Raw genomic sequence first — 15,851 nt, forward strand, 5'->3', positions numbered from 1 at the left:
CACCTTTATTATCATCATCCATTCAACACCAGCAACAACATCATCTTTTATCAAATTATCATCATCCACATTCAAATCATGCTAAATTAATCCGTCCATCAGCAACTACTTCGTCCAATAATGGTAACTCTTTATTGTCTCGTATGCAAGAAGAAAACGAACTTTTACCATTTGAATTATTAACTTCAGTGGAAAGACAAGGATCATTCTCATTGGATCCTCCTGTTTCTTGGTGTATGGTGGAATTCAAGGCAGGGCGTGCTGAAATCTATTACAGTTCTTGTCCAGTCAATCAAGATGATTGGGTTATTGTGGAAGCTGATCGCGGTAGAGATTTAGGCAAAGTGGTAGCTAAAGATTTACCTTTGGATCAAGTACAACTTTTACTAGCAGCAACATCCAACTCATCATCTTCAGCAACAACAACAACAACGACAACAACGAATTCACCATCAACAACGAATTCCTCATTTATGACGAACATTCAGTCTTCACAATCGACTTCAGTATTGATATCAGATCATCCTCCTTCCCCTTCGGCTTCATCATCATCTACTTCCTCATCCTCTTCATCTTGCTCCTCATTACCATTACCGAAACAGATTTGTCGTCTTGCCACTCCTTCAGAAATTACATTGTTAGTCACCAAGCGTCATGATGAACAAAAGGCCCTCTTGATTTGTCAAACTAAAAGCAAGCAAAAGAATTTATTAATGGATATTGTCGATGCTGAATACCAATGGTAAAAAAAAAAAAATAGATATAGATTTCTTTTCTTTTCTTTTTTTTTTTTTTTTTTTTTTTTTTTTACAAAGATTTTAGTTATCTATTACTTATCCTTTCTTTCTCCTTTTTTTTTTTCTTTTAGGGACCGTCGCAAATTGACCTTTTACTTTATTGCCGAAAGAAGGGTTGACTTTAGAGAATTGGTTAGAGATTTATTCAAGATTTACAAGACAAGAATCTGGATGTAAATAATAAGAATATCTTTATAATTTATGACATACTAAAACTTATTAATTTGTGAATAGGTGCTCTGTGAACTCTTTGGGTAAAAAGAATATGGCTTCTGTCAATGGATGATTAGTTAGTTATATATTCTTCCTTTTATATTTTATATTTCTTCTTTATACAACAAACAAACAAAAGTAGATGCTCACTTTTTACAAGCCTTTCTATTTATTCATATTATATATATAAATATATACAAATCATTCACACACTTTTATTTAATCACTTTACTTTTATTCTTTCAAATACAGTCTATCACGAAGTTGGCAGGAATGTTTTTCATTCCCAGCGTCAGTCCCAAAATAAAAAGATTTTTTTTTTCTTCCCTCCTTTTTTTTTTTTTTTTGAATCATGTTTGGTTCAACACGCTTTTTTTCACATGTACGAAGTCAATATCTAGTAATCCGACCGACAACTATATTATATTCTAGATATACAACTCTCCCCAAATATGATTTACCCTATACTCCCATTCATAAACCTGTCATGCTGCAGGAGGTTCTTGATCAAATTTCACCTTCTCCCGGACACATTTATGGTGACATGACATTTGGTGACGGTGGCTATACAAAGGCGCTCCTAGGTAAGCTCTTTTTTTTTTTTTATTAGAAAAAAAAAGAATTGAAAGGATCTTATGGAGAAACTCCTTTATTTTAACTATTATAGCAAGGGAGAAGTGAAAAGGGTGAAATAGGAGGATATTGTGGTGATTGTGGATCTTTGTCTGTGTGCAGGAAATGACTCACTCTTTAGTATCTCGTGTTCATTTATTTTTTTTTCTTAAATTTTATTTGGTAGATTCGTGTGATTGTAAAGTCGTAGCTGTTGATCAAGATCCAACTGCATATGAAAAGGCTCTTCAAATGGCGTCTATGGACTGTTACAGGTAAAAAAAAAAAAAAAAAAAAAAAAAAAAAAAAAAAAAAAAAAAAAAAAAAAAAAAAAAAATACCCTATCATCATTATCATCATCATTATTTCTTCAGAGTTCAATACCTTAGTATATTGTAATAACAATGTTGTTTTTATCTTTAGGAGTCGATTATATCCTTTATTAGGTCGATTTGGGGACATACATCACTTGATGAAGACACAATTATCATGGAGGTTAGTTTAAAAGAATATCAGAAAATTAAAATATATATATATATATATATATATATGTTTGTTCACCATCAATACTTTATTTATATATAACCTTTATAAAATATGATGATTCTCGCAATATTAGTCTTCCTTGCTTTGATGGCATGGTCATGGATATTGGTGTTTCTAGTGGTCAAGTACGAATAAAAACTGATGATATAAATGCATTATAATAATTACTATTCTATACAGGTAGAAACGGCTTCAAGAGGATTCTCATATAAACTGGATGGACCATTGGATATGCGAATGTTTTCTAGAGGAAGGAATACAGATTTGACTATTGTCGACACAAAAGAACGAGAATTATTACGGAAATCCATTTCTGCTTATGAAATTGTCAATTTTTATTCTCGTGAACATATTGCCAACATTATCTATCAGGTAACAAAAAAAAAAAAAAATCATATTCTCCTTCTCATTAATAATCCCTGATTTTATTTTTATTTATTGTCTATAGTATGGTGGGGACCGATTATCAAGAAAGATAGCAGCTGCTATTGTGGATGCAAGACAATTGGAACCTATAGAAACAACAGGTCGACTTGCATCAATCATTCAAAAGGTTTGTCCTCAACCTCGATGGAAACGTGGAGATGATGATATGTTACGAAACTCTGCAGCAAGGACTTTTCAAGCATTAAGGATTTATATCAATGATGAAGTATGTCACAAAACTAATCAAATAGAATATTTGATAAATAGATAAATAGATAAAATCTGATGATGATGACGATTATTAATTTTTTTTTTTTTTTTTTTTTTTTGTTATGACAACTTAGTTGGGAGAATTGGAAAACGCATTACGGGCAAGTGAATACATGTTGAAACCAAATGGCTCGTTAGTGGTGGTGACATTTCATTCCTTGGAAGATAGAATGGTTAAGAACTTTATGCATCATTGTTCTGGGAAACGATCGATAGAAGATGCAGAACACAATCAATTCGACATGAAACGTGCTGTACATCGGGAATGGAAAAAGGCTTCAAGGCGACTCTCTTCTGAAGATGATATTCAACATACCTATATGCATCGAAAGAAAAAACATATACATTCGGATACCTCTTCTTCTTCTTCTTCTTCTTTTCGACTATTATCGAAAAAAGTGATTCTTCCAAGTCGTCAAGAAACAGCAGAAAATCCTCGAAGTCGATCAGCAAAGTTACGGGCGGCTCAACGTACTTCTGCAACCCCTATGACTCCTTTTGGACCTTTGGATTATGATGATGATGAATAGATTTTGTTTATATAAAAGAGTGAACAGATTGTAGCTACAGTTAGATTAGATCTTGTATTTTTTTTATTTTTTTAATAAAACGAAAAATATTATACCTTCTATTTTTATCTTTTAATATTATATATAGTATTTTTGAAACTTTTGACAGTAAAAATATGAATATGGATGAACTTTTGATAAACGGATGATCGTAATGAAAAGATAATGTATAAGGTTGTCCCAATTGATATAATAATAGGTTCAGAATTGGCTCAATAATACGTACAACACTAATTTGAAAAAATAAGGCTATGATGATGGATGATGATTCCGGTTACGATATCTACTGCTGATTATGAAAAATATTAGAAGGTAACAAGCAATAATACTGATAACAATGATAGTGAAAAAAAAAAAAATGAATATGATTTTTATTAAAGAAAAATGTAAATAATTGATATAACACCACTAAACTACATAATGAATAATCATCATGATCCAAATGAGAGTAGACCAACAAAAAAAAAAAAAAAAAAAAAGGGAAGTAAAGGTGTCAAACCCGGAAAAAAAAAAAAAAAAAAAAGTCGTCCTGCTGAATTAGAAATATTATAAAAATTTCTTACCGGAAAAATCCAATATAAAAGGGTTCACTGAAGGGGGAAATTATTTTTTTACTTCCTTAATTCTTTTAATCTCGTATGCCCTTATGTAATATGTAAGTTTATCCATCCATCTCATTTTTTTTTTTTTACTCATCCATCCATCCATCCATCCATCCATCCTTTTATTGGTATGATGTTTGATGAATGTTTTTGTTTGAGTAAAAGAAACTAAAAAGATAATGACGAGGATGACACCGTTTCATGCACCACGCATAAGTCTTTTTTGATGATACAAAGAAACTTCAGTCTTCAAACTGAGTCATTATCTTTTTGGTTTTATTTTTTTTTTATATATATAAATATATTTTTACAATTGAATACTTATATATTTATTTTTTTTTTCTTCTCATACAGGATTTCCTTATAGTATATCAAGTTTGTTTTTATTAGTTTAGTCTTTTATATCTATGTATCTATTACAATAAATAAAAAATCTTGTTACAATGAAAAATCTTTTATTATATGTGTCTATTTGGATGGTCTACTAGTGTATATACGTCAAATAGGATGAATAAGTATCGATCAGTCTTGGAGATGTAGTTTAACCTTAGGAAACCATCCAGGATGTAAAATGTACAATTGAAATTACTGTATATCGCCATCAATCATCACCTACATCAATCATTATCATCTTCATCAAACTATATCAATAACGCGGTGCTTTATTTCAATCAATCAATCAACTAATAGCATCGTCTCTAACACGTGTTTTATCAAGAATCCGTGAATAAACAAACATAAAATACTAATAACAGTTTGTATCATAAGGGCAACAATGACTGTATCTGCCTTTTCCGTCGTCACCAACATCACAAACTTGATCCATAGCCTGCCAAAACCAAAAAGTCTCAGCTCCCATTGTTTGCTGGCAACACTCTCCTGTCTTATCACCAGCGTATGACCCCTGACATCTGCAGTATTCACACTTGACAACAGAAAGGATGCATGCCATAAAAATCATCACAAGAAGGCTTTTAAAGTAAGTAGCTGTCATTTTTGAAAGGGCTTGTTATTATAAAGAAAAGAATATAGATAGAATAAAATATGATTTTATTGTAAAGAACAGTTCGATATTTATACTAATGATGTATGATCAAGAAAGGAAATATTTAGAAGATGGAATACTAGTCGAAAACGGATAAAAGGATAAGTGTATAGTAACCAAAGTTGTGGATATCTAAAATATGATAATGAAGAACAAGGACGTTGAAAAAGAAAATGAGAAGACTAAAGAATACCCCTGAAAGAAAATATCCATCTACATAAAAAATTGTATTCCATCACACATAACTTTATGCAATCACCAACATTCAACTGTCATTGAGTAACCTAAAAAAAAAAAAAAAAAAAAAAAAAAAGTTCACCCTTGAATTATTCGATTTTACAAACCATCTTACCATCTTTGAACAAATTTTTTCTATATTTTAAGTCATTGATCAAACCTTAAGAAAAATATTGGCGCAATTGGCGTAATTTGTGCTTAAAATAAAAATATAAAAAAAAAAATACGTCTTGATGGAATCAATTCAATTGACATGTAACAAAGTAATTGTAACAGGATAAGTTTTATTGAATAAAAATATAAACGCTAACGACTACATATTATATAAAAAAAAATTATATAAAAAAAAAAAAAAAGTCAATGGGAAAGAAAAGAAAGGGAGAGAAACAAAAGAGTAAGAATCTAAAGTAGGACTTTGAAACTATTTCTTTTCCCCCAGAATCATACAGAAATATTCCCCTGAGCAAAGGAGAGTACATTGATAAAAAATGCCGATATATCACATATATCATTAAAAGAAATCACAGAGAAATAAGGTACATATTTAGTACATGATAAATAATCAACCTTTTTTTTTTTTTTATTATTTTTTATTATTTTAAAATAAACTAAAAAAGGAATCTCATTTTATCTATATTCAAATCTAAATATCTAGCTACATATCACATCACAATTCAATAAACTAAAAGAAGTCATCACTGACTGTCTATTTACACCAAGAATAATACAATTATTAAATCACCACCTACATAAATACTTCAATAACCCAGTACTTTATTTCAATAATATTTCTAAAACATGTCAGTTTTAAATATGATACTACATGCTCTAAACCATCCATTGTTTCTGGATCCCATAGCTGTATCCAAGTGTTTTGCCCATTTGCTGATAGTTTTTTTTTTTTTTCCAATATGTGGTCAGAGTGTCGTCGCTATCAAAGAGAGAAGAAAGATATGTTAATGAATCAGCAAAGTTAACAATCGACATTCACATTGTATCCTGTTATACTTTTTTTTTTCTTTTACCTATTACACAAATAATATCAACAAGTGGAACAGCCATTTCAAAGGGATGTCAATCGATCATTGTTGAATTTTGTTTTGTAATTGATATTTAATTGTATAAGCTGGAAGTTGCTGAATATGGAGAAACAGTAGTCATAACTGCCAATAAGATTCATTTTGAAAATAGTATATATTGAAGTTTCCAAAGATGTCATACATATAAAACAATGTCGTCTGGGAAAATACTACAAGTTCCGTATTATATCCATTTGTAAATACAAGTTCCTTGATATATTAATTCTGCATAATACTGTTATGTATAAAAAAAAATAATTATGAGAATATGTAGCAAGCTAGAAAAAAAAAAAATATAATGATACTTTTTTTTATTATTTTTTTTTTAAAAGACTTACCAACTAATAACGGTATAAATACTAACAGAAAAATGTCACAACCTTTTTACAAACAAAAGAGAAAAAAAAAAAAAAAAAAAAAAAAAAAGAAAAGAAAAGAAAAGAAAAAATTCCTCTGTCGTTTATCCGAAATTACCAATTTTTTTTCTCACCGTGTTTTTGCCTGAATACTATTGCATCTCAGCGTTAAAGATTTTTATAGTTAAGTTGAACTTTTCATGAAACGTGTAAATTGTGAGTCAACGATGTTCAAATAAAATAAATAAAAAAAAAAAAAAAAAAAAAAAAAATAGAATTAGACTATAGCTATCTGCTTCAGAATATTGGAGAGAGAGATTCGAGTTTGTTTATTGAAAAATAACACAAGAGTGGAATAAAATAAGAAAATTGATTAACATAGTAATAGAAAAGAATGAAATGTAAAATATATATAATGTAATCTAAAAAATAGATATCGTTCGTCCTAAAAGATATATATCGTAATAAATTTAATATAATAGACTAATAACTATCCTATAAAATATAAATTATATAAATGTACTAACTTGTTCGTGATAGAAATAAAAAAAAAGTGGTGAAAAAAAAAAAAAGAAAAAAAGACCAAAAAAATTGGCGTCAAGAAATTGAGAGTCAAGATTGGCCACGGCAAAACCCAAGACCGAATTCCAGGATCGGGAAATATATCCACCGAACGATATCGACCAATCATCTTGCGAGAATTTTGGATGAGAAATATAATGTAAAAAACGGCTTTTTCGTCAGTTGACGCGCGGTTGGTTAAGTGGTATAATCTTCGCCTGCCACGCGAAGGGCCGGGGTTCGATTCCCCGACCGCGCAAAATTTTTAGCCGATAAGCTTAATTACCTCAGCCAATCATATTCTATCTTTTTTTTGCAGCAAAGGTTTTTTTTTTTTCTTTTTACTCGTTCCTTTTTTTTTTTTTTTTTTTGTTCAAATAGCCAAAATTGAAAAAGTAATTCGGATGATTGAAAGATAATAAGTTAAATAGTGAACACCAGTACTTGATTACGCAATTACACGTATAGGAAAAGAAATAAAATAAAAAAAGGAAAAGTAAAATAGTAAAAATAAAAAGATCAATTCCAAATTTAGAAGGTAAGGAAAATTGAAGTTCTTAGTCTGACTTCAAAAAAGAGGGTTGAGCCAATCAGAATGAGTAATCCACAGTAAAGTGAAGTAGAGGATGAAAAGAGATGTTTTAATTAAAAAAAAAAAAAGATATATATATATAATTGATTGAACTAATTAAACTAAAAAAAAAAAAAAAAAAAAAAAAAAAAAAAGGTGGGGTATTTATACTAAATTGATGGGTAATAAAATTTGAACAGTATGTAAAAATATGTAAATAAAAAAAAATAATGTGAAATATTTTAAACATGCACGTAGAAATTTGAACAACGATGTTAAAAAGAAAAAAAAAAAGAATTTAATACTTAACATTTGTATTGGCGATTGATTAATTGGTAACTAAGGTGATGATCGAAACATGGAAAAGATGGATGATGTTATTAATATAATAATATAAATAATGATTGACTGTAGTGGGCATTATTTCTTTTATAAAAAAAAAAAGGTAATCCAGAAATGGAAACAGATTGTAGTACGTGATCATTCTTGATAATGATCATCAAAATAAATAAAATAACTTGAATATAAATACTTGATAGTTATAAAACAATCTTAATGATTGATAGTAATGATAAAACCTTAGATGATGGTCCAAGAGAGAGGCCAATATAATAAGTTTTGATTTTAAAAAACTTTTTTTTTTTTTTTGATTGATAAAAAAATATAATTTGACGGAAGAAAAGGATAATAAAAAAAAAGGATAATAAAAAAAAAGGATATGTATTTACACTTTATTCAATAATAAATGAGGGAATTCAAATATAAGATATCGCAAAAATAGGAAATAAAATATCGTAAGGAAAGAACATAGATGACAGAAGAAAAAAAAAATAACTGACATATAATCCAAATTGGATCAATCATCATCATTAAAAGAGACTTACTAAAAGAGAAAAAAAAAAAAGATGTTTAGTTTAATATACGATGAGAAATGGCGAAAATTGCAAAATGAAGAAAAAAAAAAGTCAAACGTAAGAATGACCAGTAAATAAATGTATTTTGAAAAGTAATCCTCATGAGTGGTTTTCCGTATAAAATATATTATGATTAAAAGTGTATAATTGAACAGGATGATTTTACCGTATCATCAGTATGAATGAATCAATGATTGTTGATTATTAGGAACATATTTCAATTTCATTATATGTTGATTAGTTTTTTGAATCAAATAATAAAAGAAAAACAAGATATAATATAATGAATAACAAGGTCAAATGATTTATTGTAAAAGAAAAAAATAAAAGTGTATCGACAGATGAATGTGTGTGATTGTGTAAGTCATTGTTAGACAGATAAAGGGGATGGTGAGAAAAAAAAAAAACAGTAGATAAAAAAAAAAAAAGGAGAATATATTCTCCAACATTGAACCATATAAGAAGGAACAAAAAGGAAGAACAAAAAGTAATATAAAAATAATGAGACAAAAAGAAAAAAGTTGTCAGAAAAAAAAAGGGTAAAAAAGGACGAAAGAATATGAGTGAAAAAGAGAATGAGAAGGAGAGGAAGGAGAAGGGACAAATTAAAAGATTGTGTTGATATTAAGTTCCTTTATATGCCACCGAATTGATTCAAATATGATAACGTTCTTGTAACGTAGTCTTAGTTTCTTGAGGAAGGGAAGCAACACCTTGTTGCCATTGTTGTTCACCAAACATATTCTTATATCCAGAAAGAATCTACATATATATATGTATAAAAAGATCAGTATACATTTTGAATTCATTCTTGATTCATTCTATTATTCTCATTTTATCTGTCTTACATTTCCAAATGCTTCTTGTAATGGCTGAGGTACAATGTGATAGTTTGCAATAGCTGTACAAAGCAATGGGAATACCTATATTATATAATATATAATGATGAGTAAAAAAAAAAAAAAAAAAAAGAAAAAGAAAAAAAGAAAAGACGATTATATTATGATTACCTTCAAAGCACCTTCAGGATTAGTTTTAATCATTTCACAAAGACCACTGAAAGCGGATGCCTTTTCTTCGTTGTCTCTAACAGGTGAAAGAGATACCAACCAAGGATGTACAAAGTTTTCCAGATGAGGAGCAACCATAGTAGGACAGATCAAACCAAGACGACCAATGGTGATGGCAACGTTTTCCAATAAAGTTCGTTGTATGCTTTGATTTACCATCAAAGGGAATAATCTTTGCAATAATGGTTCTACATAAGGTTGAATTTCATTGCCTAACCAAGAAAAAATAAAAATTACACATGTCAATTTTTTTTTTAAATATTCACACTTTCTCTTTTTCTATACAATCTTACCAAGTTTGATGGTGATTTCACCAGCAGCCCAGGTAGCATTGTTACAAACAGAAGGAGATTCAGCTTGAGGATCGATTTGTTGAAGAATAAGTGGCATGAATTGAGGAACAACAGCTCTAATATGTTCGAAACAAGAGATGGCAAGATCACCCAACAAAGCATAGGATGATTGACGTACTTCTGCAACTTCATCCTATTAAAATAACAAATATTAATTATCATATATACTAATCGATTCCAATTCTTGTTTTTTTTTTTTTTTTAATACTTACGTTGATACACATAGATAAAAATTGAACAACAGGAGGTTGAGTGTTGGCCACTAGAGGTTCAGCATCAGTATTAAGAGCTTGTACAATACCAGATAACAGATCCAAAGCAACAATCATAAAGTCCTTGTCAGGTTCTTCCATAGCAGGGTTATGCGCAGCTAACTGACATTCTTCCAAAGTCTTGCAAACAAGGTTCACACAACGAACATAGATCGGTTCAGCGAAAGGTTTGAAGTTTTTACCAAGAGCAGTTGTAACAGATGAAAGACACTATATGATATACAAAAAAAAAAAAAAAAAAAAAAAAAAAAGAGTTCAATTAACATGACAAAAACCTGGCTTTTTTTTTTATTCTTTACCTCTAGAAGTGGGAAAAGGTCAGTATTGTCATCTGGAGTTTCTTGCCATTTAGTAATAAGAGGTTTCATCACCATATCAATATATTGGGGAGCACCCAAAGCTTCACCAACAGCGTCAGCTAAAGTACCAAGAGTATCATAAAGAAGTAACACGTTGTGACGTTGGTACTTTTCAAAAGCAGTAGATAAAGTGGCCAAAATGGGTTGTAAATAAGGTATCATGTCAGTGGTGGCTTCCTCTTCTAATAGGGAGAAGGACGAGCAAGCAGCTTCCTGTACACGTTTGTTGTTATCCAAAATACGTTGTAACATTTGTTGCACCAATGTTTCTAAATAATGTTTTCGAGCTTCAGGGCTTTGTTGACTAGCTTCAATAATCCATTGTGCGAATCGACCAAGAGTCCAGCATGTGATAGATCGTACCAAAGGCTATATAAAAAAAAGCAAGTAAGTAAAAAAAAAAAAAAAAAAAAAAAGGTATTTCTATTCTTTTTATCTGTATATTTACCTTTGAATCATTCAAATTGGTCAATAAATAAGGTACCAATTCAGGGAGATGAGGAGCAATTTCATGCAATCCACCTTCAGCAGCAGCACCCAAGGCCAAAATCCCACATTCACGATGAAGCCAATCACTACTTTCCAATTCTGTCTTTAACAAAGGCATCAATAATTGAATGGCTTCCCCTTCAAAAGCAGTACAGATAATATCCAAAGCGGCAGCACTACACTTGCGCAAGTTCCATTCACCATACATATCATCGTCATCATCCAAATCATAGTCATCATCATCTTCATCTTCATCATCGTCAGCATTGTCACCATCCAAAAGACCATTCTTCTTCTTTTGAGCACCACCTTCCTCCAAATCGTTCTTATCGGCACGTTCAACTTCCACCACATTGGCTTTATGGAATCGAGGTTTGATATCTTGTTCACTGTCAGCTACATGAGCATCATCATCATCACCACCCATAATTAAGAGATCAGTTTCAGAGTACACCATACACTTGAGTAGAACAGGAATGACTTTAGGAAGATAACCTTGGAATTGATCACGGAGACTATCTTGTTCAGCAAATACTAACCAGAATTCACAGGCCTCCAAGGCAAGGTCTTCATCATCAGACATAGTACAATAGAGCATATATTCGACCAAATTGGGCATATGAGGTAAGAGGTTTTCAGGACATACTTCTAGAATATTGACCAAAGCTTGACAAACAGCCCTACGCACTTCCACACTATCATCTGTAGCACGGTTGAAGAGTGCACTCAAAAATTCATTCATGCGGCGCATCAAAGGTTCAGATCGTGAAGCAATGAATTGCTGAGTACATCGAATGGCAGCAAGTCGAAGTTGAGCATTAGGATGGTCAAAGAAGTTGATAAATTTGGGGATCATGAATTCCAAAGGTTGAACACCACCAATACTTGTATCTAAATCACGAGAGCAATCTTCACATACTTTTTGAAGAGTACCAAGAGCATGCTAATAATAATAACAATAATATTAACAATAATAATAATAATAATATAATGAAAATAATGAAAATAATGATTAGAACATATTCTCTTTTATTTCTTTGTTATCTCATTTTCATTATACTACTTACGTCAACCATAACTGGAGAAGGATCATCCAACTTTTCCAATAAGACTTGAAGACCATGAGGCCAGTTTTGTACTTGACCACGAGCCATGATAGCAGCAATCACAAGACTAACCGTTTTTCCAATTTCTTCATCACCCAAGTGTTGTAAACAACATTCCTTAATATAATCGGCAACTGGAGCAGGGAAAGAAGGATAATACGATCGAATGTTGTTCTTGAGAGTCAACCCAGCCACAGCACGGTTGTATTGAGGTTCTTGAGGCATCTTGGTCAAAACATAAACAAGGTAATTGTTGAAGTCAGGTACATTGTTGAAATATTCTAGTTTCTATCATTGTAAATAAGACACAATAATAATAATAATAAAAAAGAAAGAAATAAAAAGTTTGAATTCATTAATATAAAAAAAAAAGAACTATTCATATACACATAACACTCTCCTTACTGAAGACCTTTCTCTTTTTAATTCTACATACCGCTTGAACATTTTGTCCACTGGTAGGGTTGACCGCTTCACGTAAGAGTTGTAATATTTCGGATAGACCTTGGTCAGTTGGCTGCCAAGCGCTCATTTTATTCAATATAGTGTAAAAGTAATGACAATAACAAAGAAAAAAGGACTAAGACTAGTATAAAAAAAAAAGAAAAGACCAAGTAAAAAAAAAAAAAAAAAGAGATTGAAAAAAAAAAAAAAAAAAAATTTCGGGAGGCGTTTACAATTTCCTATAATGAATGTTTGTCCAAGTCAAGAATAAAGTCACGGTCATCCAGCCAATCAGCAATTACGAAATTTAGGAGGGACAAAAGGAATATCTAATACATTGAAGATGTCCATTTCACTAGCCACTGGTATTATTCTTTCTGGTATAGTTCTTGTATACATTTGATTACTTTTCAGTTTGATATTCTTTTCCTATAATATAATATATATATATAAATCATCATTATCGACCTTTGTTTTGTGTATTACCATTTTTGCATAATCCCTTATAGACCTTTCAAATTGTCGAGATCCTACAACAAAGAAAAAAGAAAAATCATAAATTAATGGAGTAACACTAATTCAATTGTTTTTTTTTTTTTTGATTATCTTCACCTGTCCAACCAAGCACTGCTGTCGGAAATTGTTCATATGTTGAAATAATCAGATCAACTTGTCTAACCACTTTCTTTGATGGTTGCATGAAACATGTGAGTACCTTAAAAAATAAAAACAATAAATTATTAATTCATTCAATGATTGATTATCTGGTTCATTTCTTGTTTACAATTCTTTTTTTTTTTCCTTTATTTTTTTTTTGTTGTACCTTTGGTAAATCATCAAATCCGGTTCTGCGTAATGATTTGGTGATAAATTGATAGTCTTCTTCATTTTCCCTAGATTCTTGCTGCATTTGATATCGTTTTGCAAAAGTGGTTGTTTGCTGATAAGTGTTTCGCCAAAGTATGTGTTTTGCGTATCCTATCTCAATATGAATAATTAGATATTAAAACTTGTTTTTTTTTTCTTCTTTCTTCTATCATAATTACCCTGAGATTTGAGTCTTTCAATTATACTATCCAAAATACCATCCATGTTTTTTTCCTGTTTTGATGATATGATAATATCGAGATCCCCATTTTTTTCTTTTCCACGCCTATATATAGATATAAGTTAGTAAATGATCAATATTTAGCAAGTTTTTCATTATTTTAAAATTGACCTATATCCACCAACAGGTATTATCAGTAATTGATCATCCACAAGCATGACTTGTGTTTCTATAATATCAATCAATTCTTCAACATCATCACGAGTCATCCTAATGAAGAATATTTATTATGAGAATATTATTAGTTTTCTTTTTTTTCTTCCAAAAAAAAAAAAAAAAAAAAAAAACTTACGGAATAATAAAATCAGGAAGTAATTGAATTCCAAGTCGAACAGTGGAGGTTAGTGATGCTTGATCTAAGACTTGTTGTAATGATCTATAACCCATATCCCACCATGCACGAGCTGTTGATGGTCCTACACCTTGTATCCCATATATTCAATAATAGTCAGAATAAGGAAAATGATAAATCAAGATACATACCAAAACACTTGTTAAATAATTTCAAAGTTCTAAAACGTTCATCAGACAGTAATGCTTCTGCTTCAGGTACTGTGCTAGTTTCTAGATATACTCGGACTATTTCCTTGATTTTCGATCCAACGCCTATATATAAAAAAAAATATTCAATAAAAATTAGGTGGTTATCACTTCCTCCTTTTTTTTTCATAGATTTACCTTTTATTTTACCAGCTTCCGTTGATGATCGAATTCTTCGGGGATATGACTATTGAATCCTTTTAGTAAATGGAACTTTTTTTTTTGTTTCCTCTAAAATTTACCTTTATTGCAGAGACTGCATTCGAATAGGCCAATGCACTCTTGTCATTTGATTCCAATTCGCGACTTGTTTCCAGTAAGTGAAGGTATGCTACTAGTTTACCGTTATGTAATGCTTTCAAAGGAGTGGGTCGAAGACACGCGTATTTTGTGTTGTTGTAGGAAGGATCAATATCATAATGTTCATTGGTATCTTCGTTATCATCGTCACTATTTGATTGAATACTCGTTTAATATATTATATTATTCTCATACTTTTCCTTACCTAGTGTCACTTTCTGCATATATCAATGTATCAGTATCATTTTTGTCGTATGTTTTTGTCAAAATAGAAGTAGGTTGTGGGATATAGTAGTCGTTGTCTTCCGTTGATAATGGAGATGCCGATGTTCTCTTGTTCATAATAATGTAAGAGTCTATAGGTAGTATGTGCTTTTGCATAACACTAAATTTGAATTAAATAACCAAATATATATATATATATGTATTCCTATAATGGTTAACTTACCAGTCTTTTAGCCAGCGCACGTCAATAACAGGGATCTAACAATAATATTAAAAGTTAATAAAAAAAAAAAAAGGACAAGCAATAAGGATAATTATAGTGTTTATACCTGATGGTTTTGTAAATGTCTTTTTATACGAGGAATAGATTTCAAACTTGTCAATAATATGTCAGCTGAATGTTGGTTGTTCTGAATCATTCCACCTAAAGAAAGAAAGAAAAAAAGTCAGATAAAGTTATTAACTTTTATATATATTTACCATTTCTTTCAATGAGTTGTCTAGAAGCACTTATAGACAAGTCACTCATTTTCTCGTCAATAAGATAAAATTTTTTGTTTTTGAACATATTGATATATACAAAAAAAAAAAAAAAAAAAAAAAGAGAAAAAAAAAAAGAAAAAAAAAAGATTTCCCCACACCGTTTTTTTTTTTTTTCACTTCGATCCTTCAAGTTGAAACTCCTTCTTTCGCATAAAAGGGCGTTTTCTGGTAAAAATCATGTTGCACAGTTGAACAACAAATGTAAGCCTCTTATCCTTCACACAAAAAAATAAATAAAAGGTCC

At 30.4% G+C, this 15,851-nt stretch overlaps 6 protein-coding genes and 1 non-coding gene across 7 annotated transcripts; 4 read left to right on the top strand and 3 right to left on the bottom strand.

Moving 5' to 3' along the window:
* Window positions 1–236: 236 nt before the first annotated feature.
* On the top strand, window positions 237–974 carry BX664DRAFT_259847 (PSP1 C-terminal conserved region-domain-containing protein; the record flags this gene model as incomplete). Its single annotated transcript, XM_051540603.1, has 3 exons — window positions 237–374; window positions 489–742; window positions 869–974. The coding sequence occupies 3 exons, from the start codon at window positions 237–239 to the stop codon at window positions 972–974; spliced, it is 498 nt and encodes a 165-aa protein (XP_051401357.1).
* Window positions 975–1,467: 493 nt separating this feature from the next.
* Window positions 1,468–2,971, top strand: BX664DRAFT_248027 (methylase MraW; the record flags this gene model as incomplete). Its single annotated transcript, XM_051540265.1, has 7 exons — window positions 1,468–1,594; window positions 1,810–1,897; window positions 2,046–2,117; window positions 2,242–2,293; window positions 2,349–2,540; window positions 2,617–2,820; window positions 2,939–2,971. Coding segments are annotated over 7 exons (768 nt in total), but the record flags the coding sequence as incomplete, so codon positions are not given.
* Window positions 2,914–3,449, top strand: BX664DRAFT_97077 (uncharacterized protein). Its single transcript, XM_051549815.1, has one exon. It carries the CDS (start codon window positions 2,978–2,980, stop codon window positions 3,392–3,394), a length of 417 nt encoding a protein of 138 aa, XP_051401359.1. The 5' UTR covers window positions 2,914–2,977; the 3' UTR covers window positions 3,395–3,449.
* A 1,231-nt stretch (window positions 3,450–4,680) lies between these two features.
* On the bottom strand, window positions 4,681–5,258 carry BX664DRAFT_328477 (uncharacterized protein). Its single transcript, XM_051544603.1, has one exon. It carries the CDS (start codon window positions 5,027–5,029, stop codon window positions 4,781–4,783), a length of 249 nt encoding a protein of 82 aa, XP_051401360.1. The 5' UTR covers window positions 5,030–5,258; the 3' UTR covers window positions 4,681–4,780.
* A 2,243-nt stretch (window positions 5,259–7,501) lies between these two features.
* Window positions 7,502–7,572, top strand: BX664DRAFT_t47. Its single transcript has one exon. It is a non-coding gene; the product is annotated as a tRNA-Gly (tRNA).
* A 1,643-nt stretch (window positions 7,573–9,215) lies between these two features.
* BX664DRAFT_277497 (armadillo-type protein) lies at window positions 9,216–13,063 on the bottom strand. The gene is made up of 9 exons (XM_051541365.1): window positions 12,884–13,063; window positions 12,409–12,735; window positions 11,301–12,284; window positions 10,793–11,221; window positions 10,434–10,703; window positions 10,162–10,354; window positions 9,809–10,080; window positions 9,647–9,721; window positions 9,216–9,560 (listed from the first exon to the last, which is right to left on the bottom strand). The coding sequence occupies exons 1-9, from the start codon at window positions 12,977–12,979 to the stop codon at window positions 9,453–9,455; spliced, it is 2,754 nt and encodes a 917-aa protein (XP_051401361.1). The 5' UTR covers window positions 12,980–13,063; the 3' UTR covers window positions 9,216–9,452.
* On the bottom strand, window positions 13,058–15,627 carry BX664DRAFT_328480 (uncharacterized protein). The gene is made up of 14 exons (XM_051544604.1): window positions 15,545–15,627; window positions 15,394–15,488; window positions 15,288–15,322; window positions 15,045–15,224; window positions 14,782–14,989; window positions 14,678–14,726; window positions 14,483–14,605; window positions 14,292–14,421; window positions 14,111–14,209; window positions 13,938–14,044; window positions 13,715–13,869; window positions 13,504–13,606; window positions 13,378–13,421; window positions 13,058–13,320 (listed from the first exon to the last, which is right to left on the bottom strand). Exons 1-14 carry the CDS (start codon window positions 15,591–15,593, stop codon window positions 13,183–13,185), a joined length of 1,515 nt encoding a protein of 504 aa, XP_051401362.1. The 5' UTR covers window positions 15,594–15,627; the 3' UTR covers window positions 13,058–13,182.
* Between the last annotated feature and the right edge of the window lie 224 nt (window positions 15,628–15,851).

The sequence above is a fragment of the Halteromyces radiatus genome (genome assembly GCF_025201355.1).
Source record: "Halteromyces radiatus strain CBS 162.75 chromosome Unknown BX664scaffold_3, whole genome shotgun sequence".
Taxonomy (NCBI): domain Eukaryota; kingdom Fungi; phylum Mucoromycota; class Mucoromycetes; order Mucorales; family Cunninghamellaceae; genus Halteromyces; species Halteromyces radiatus.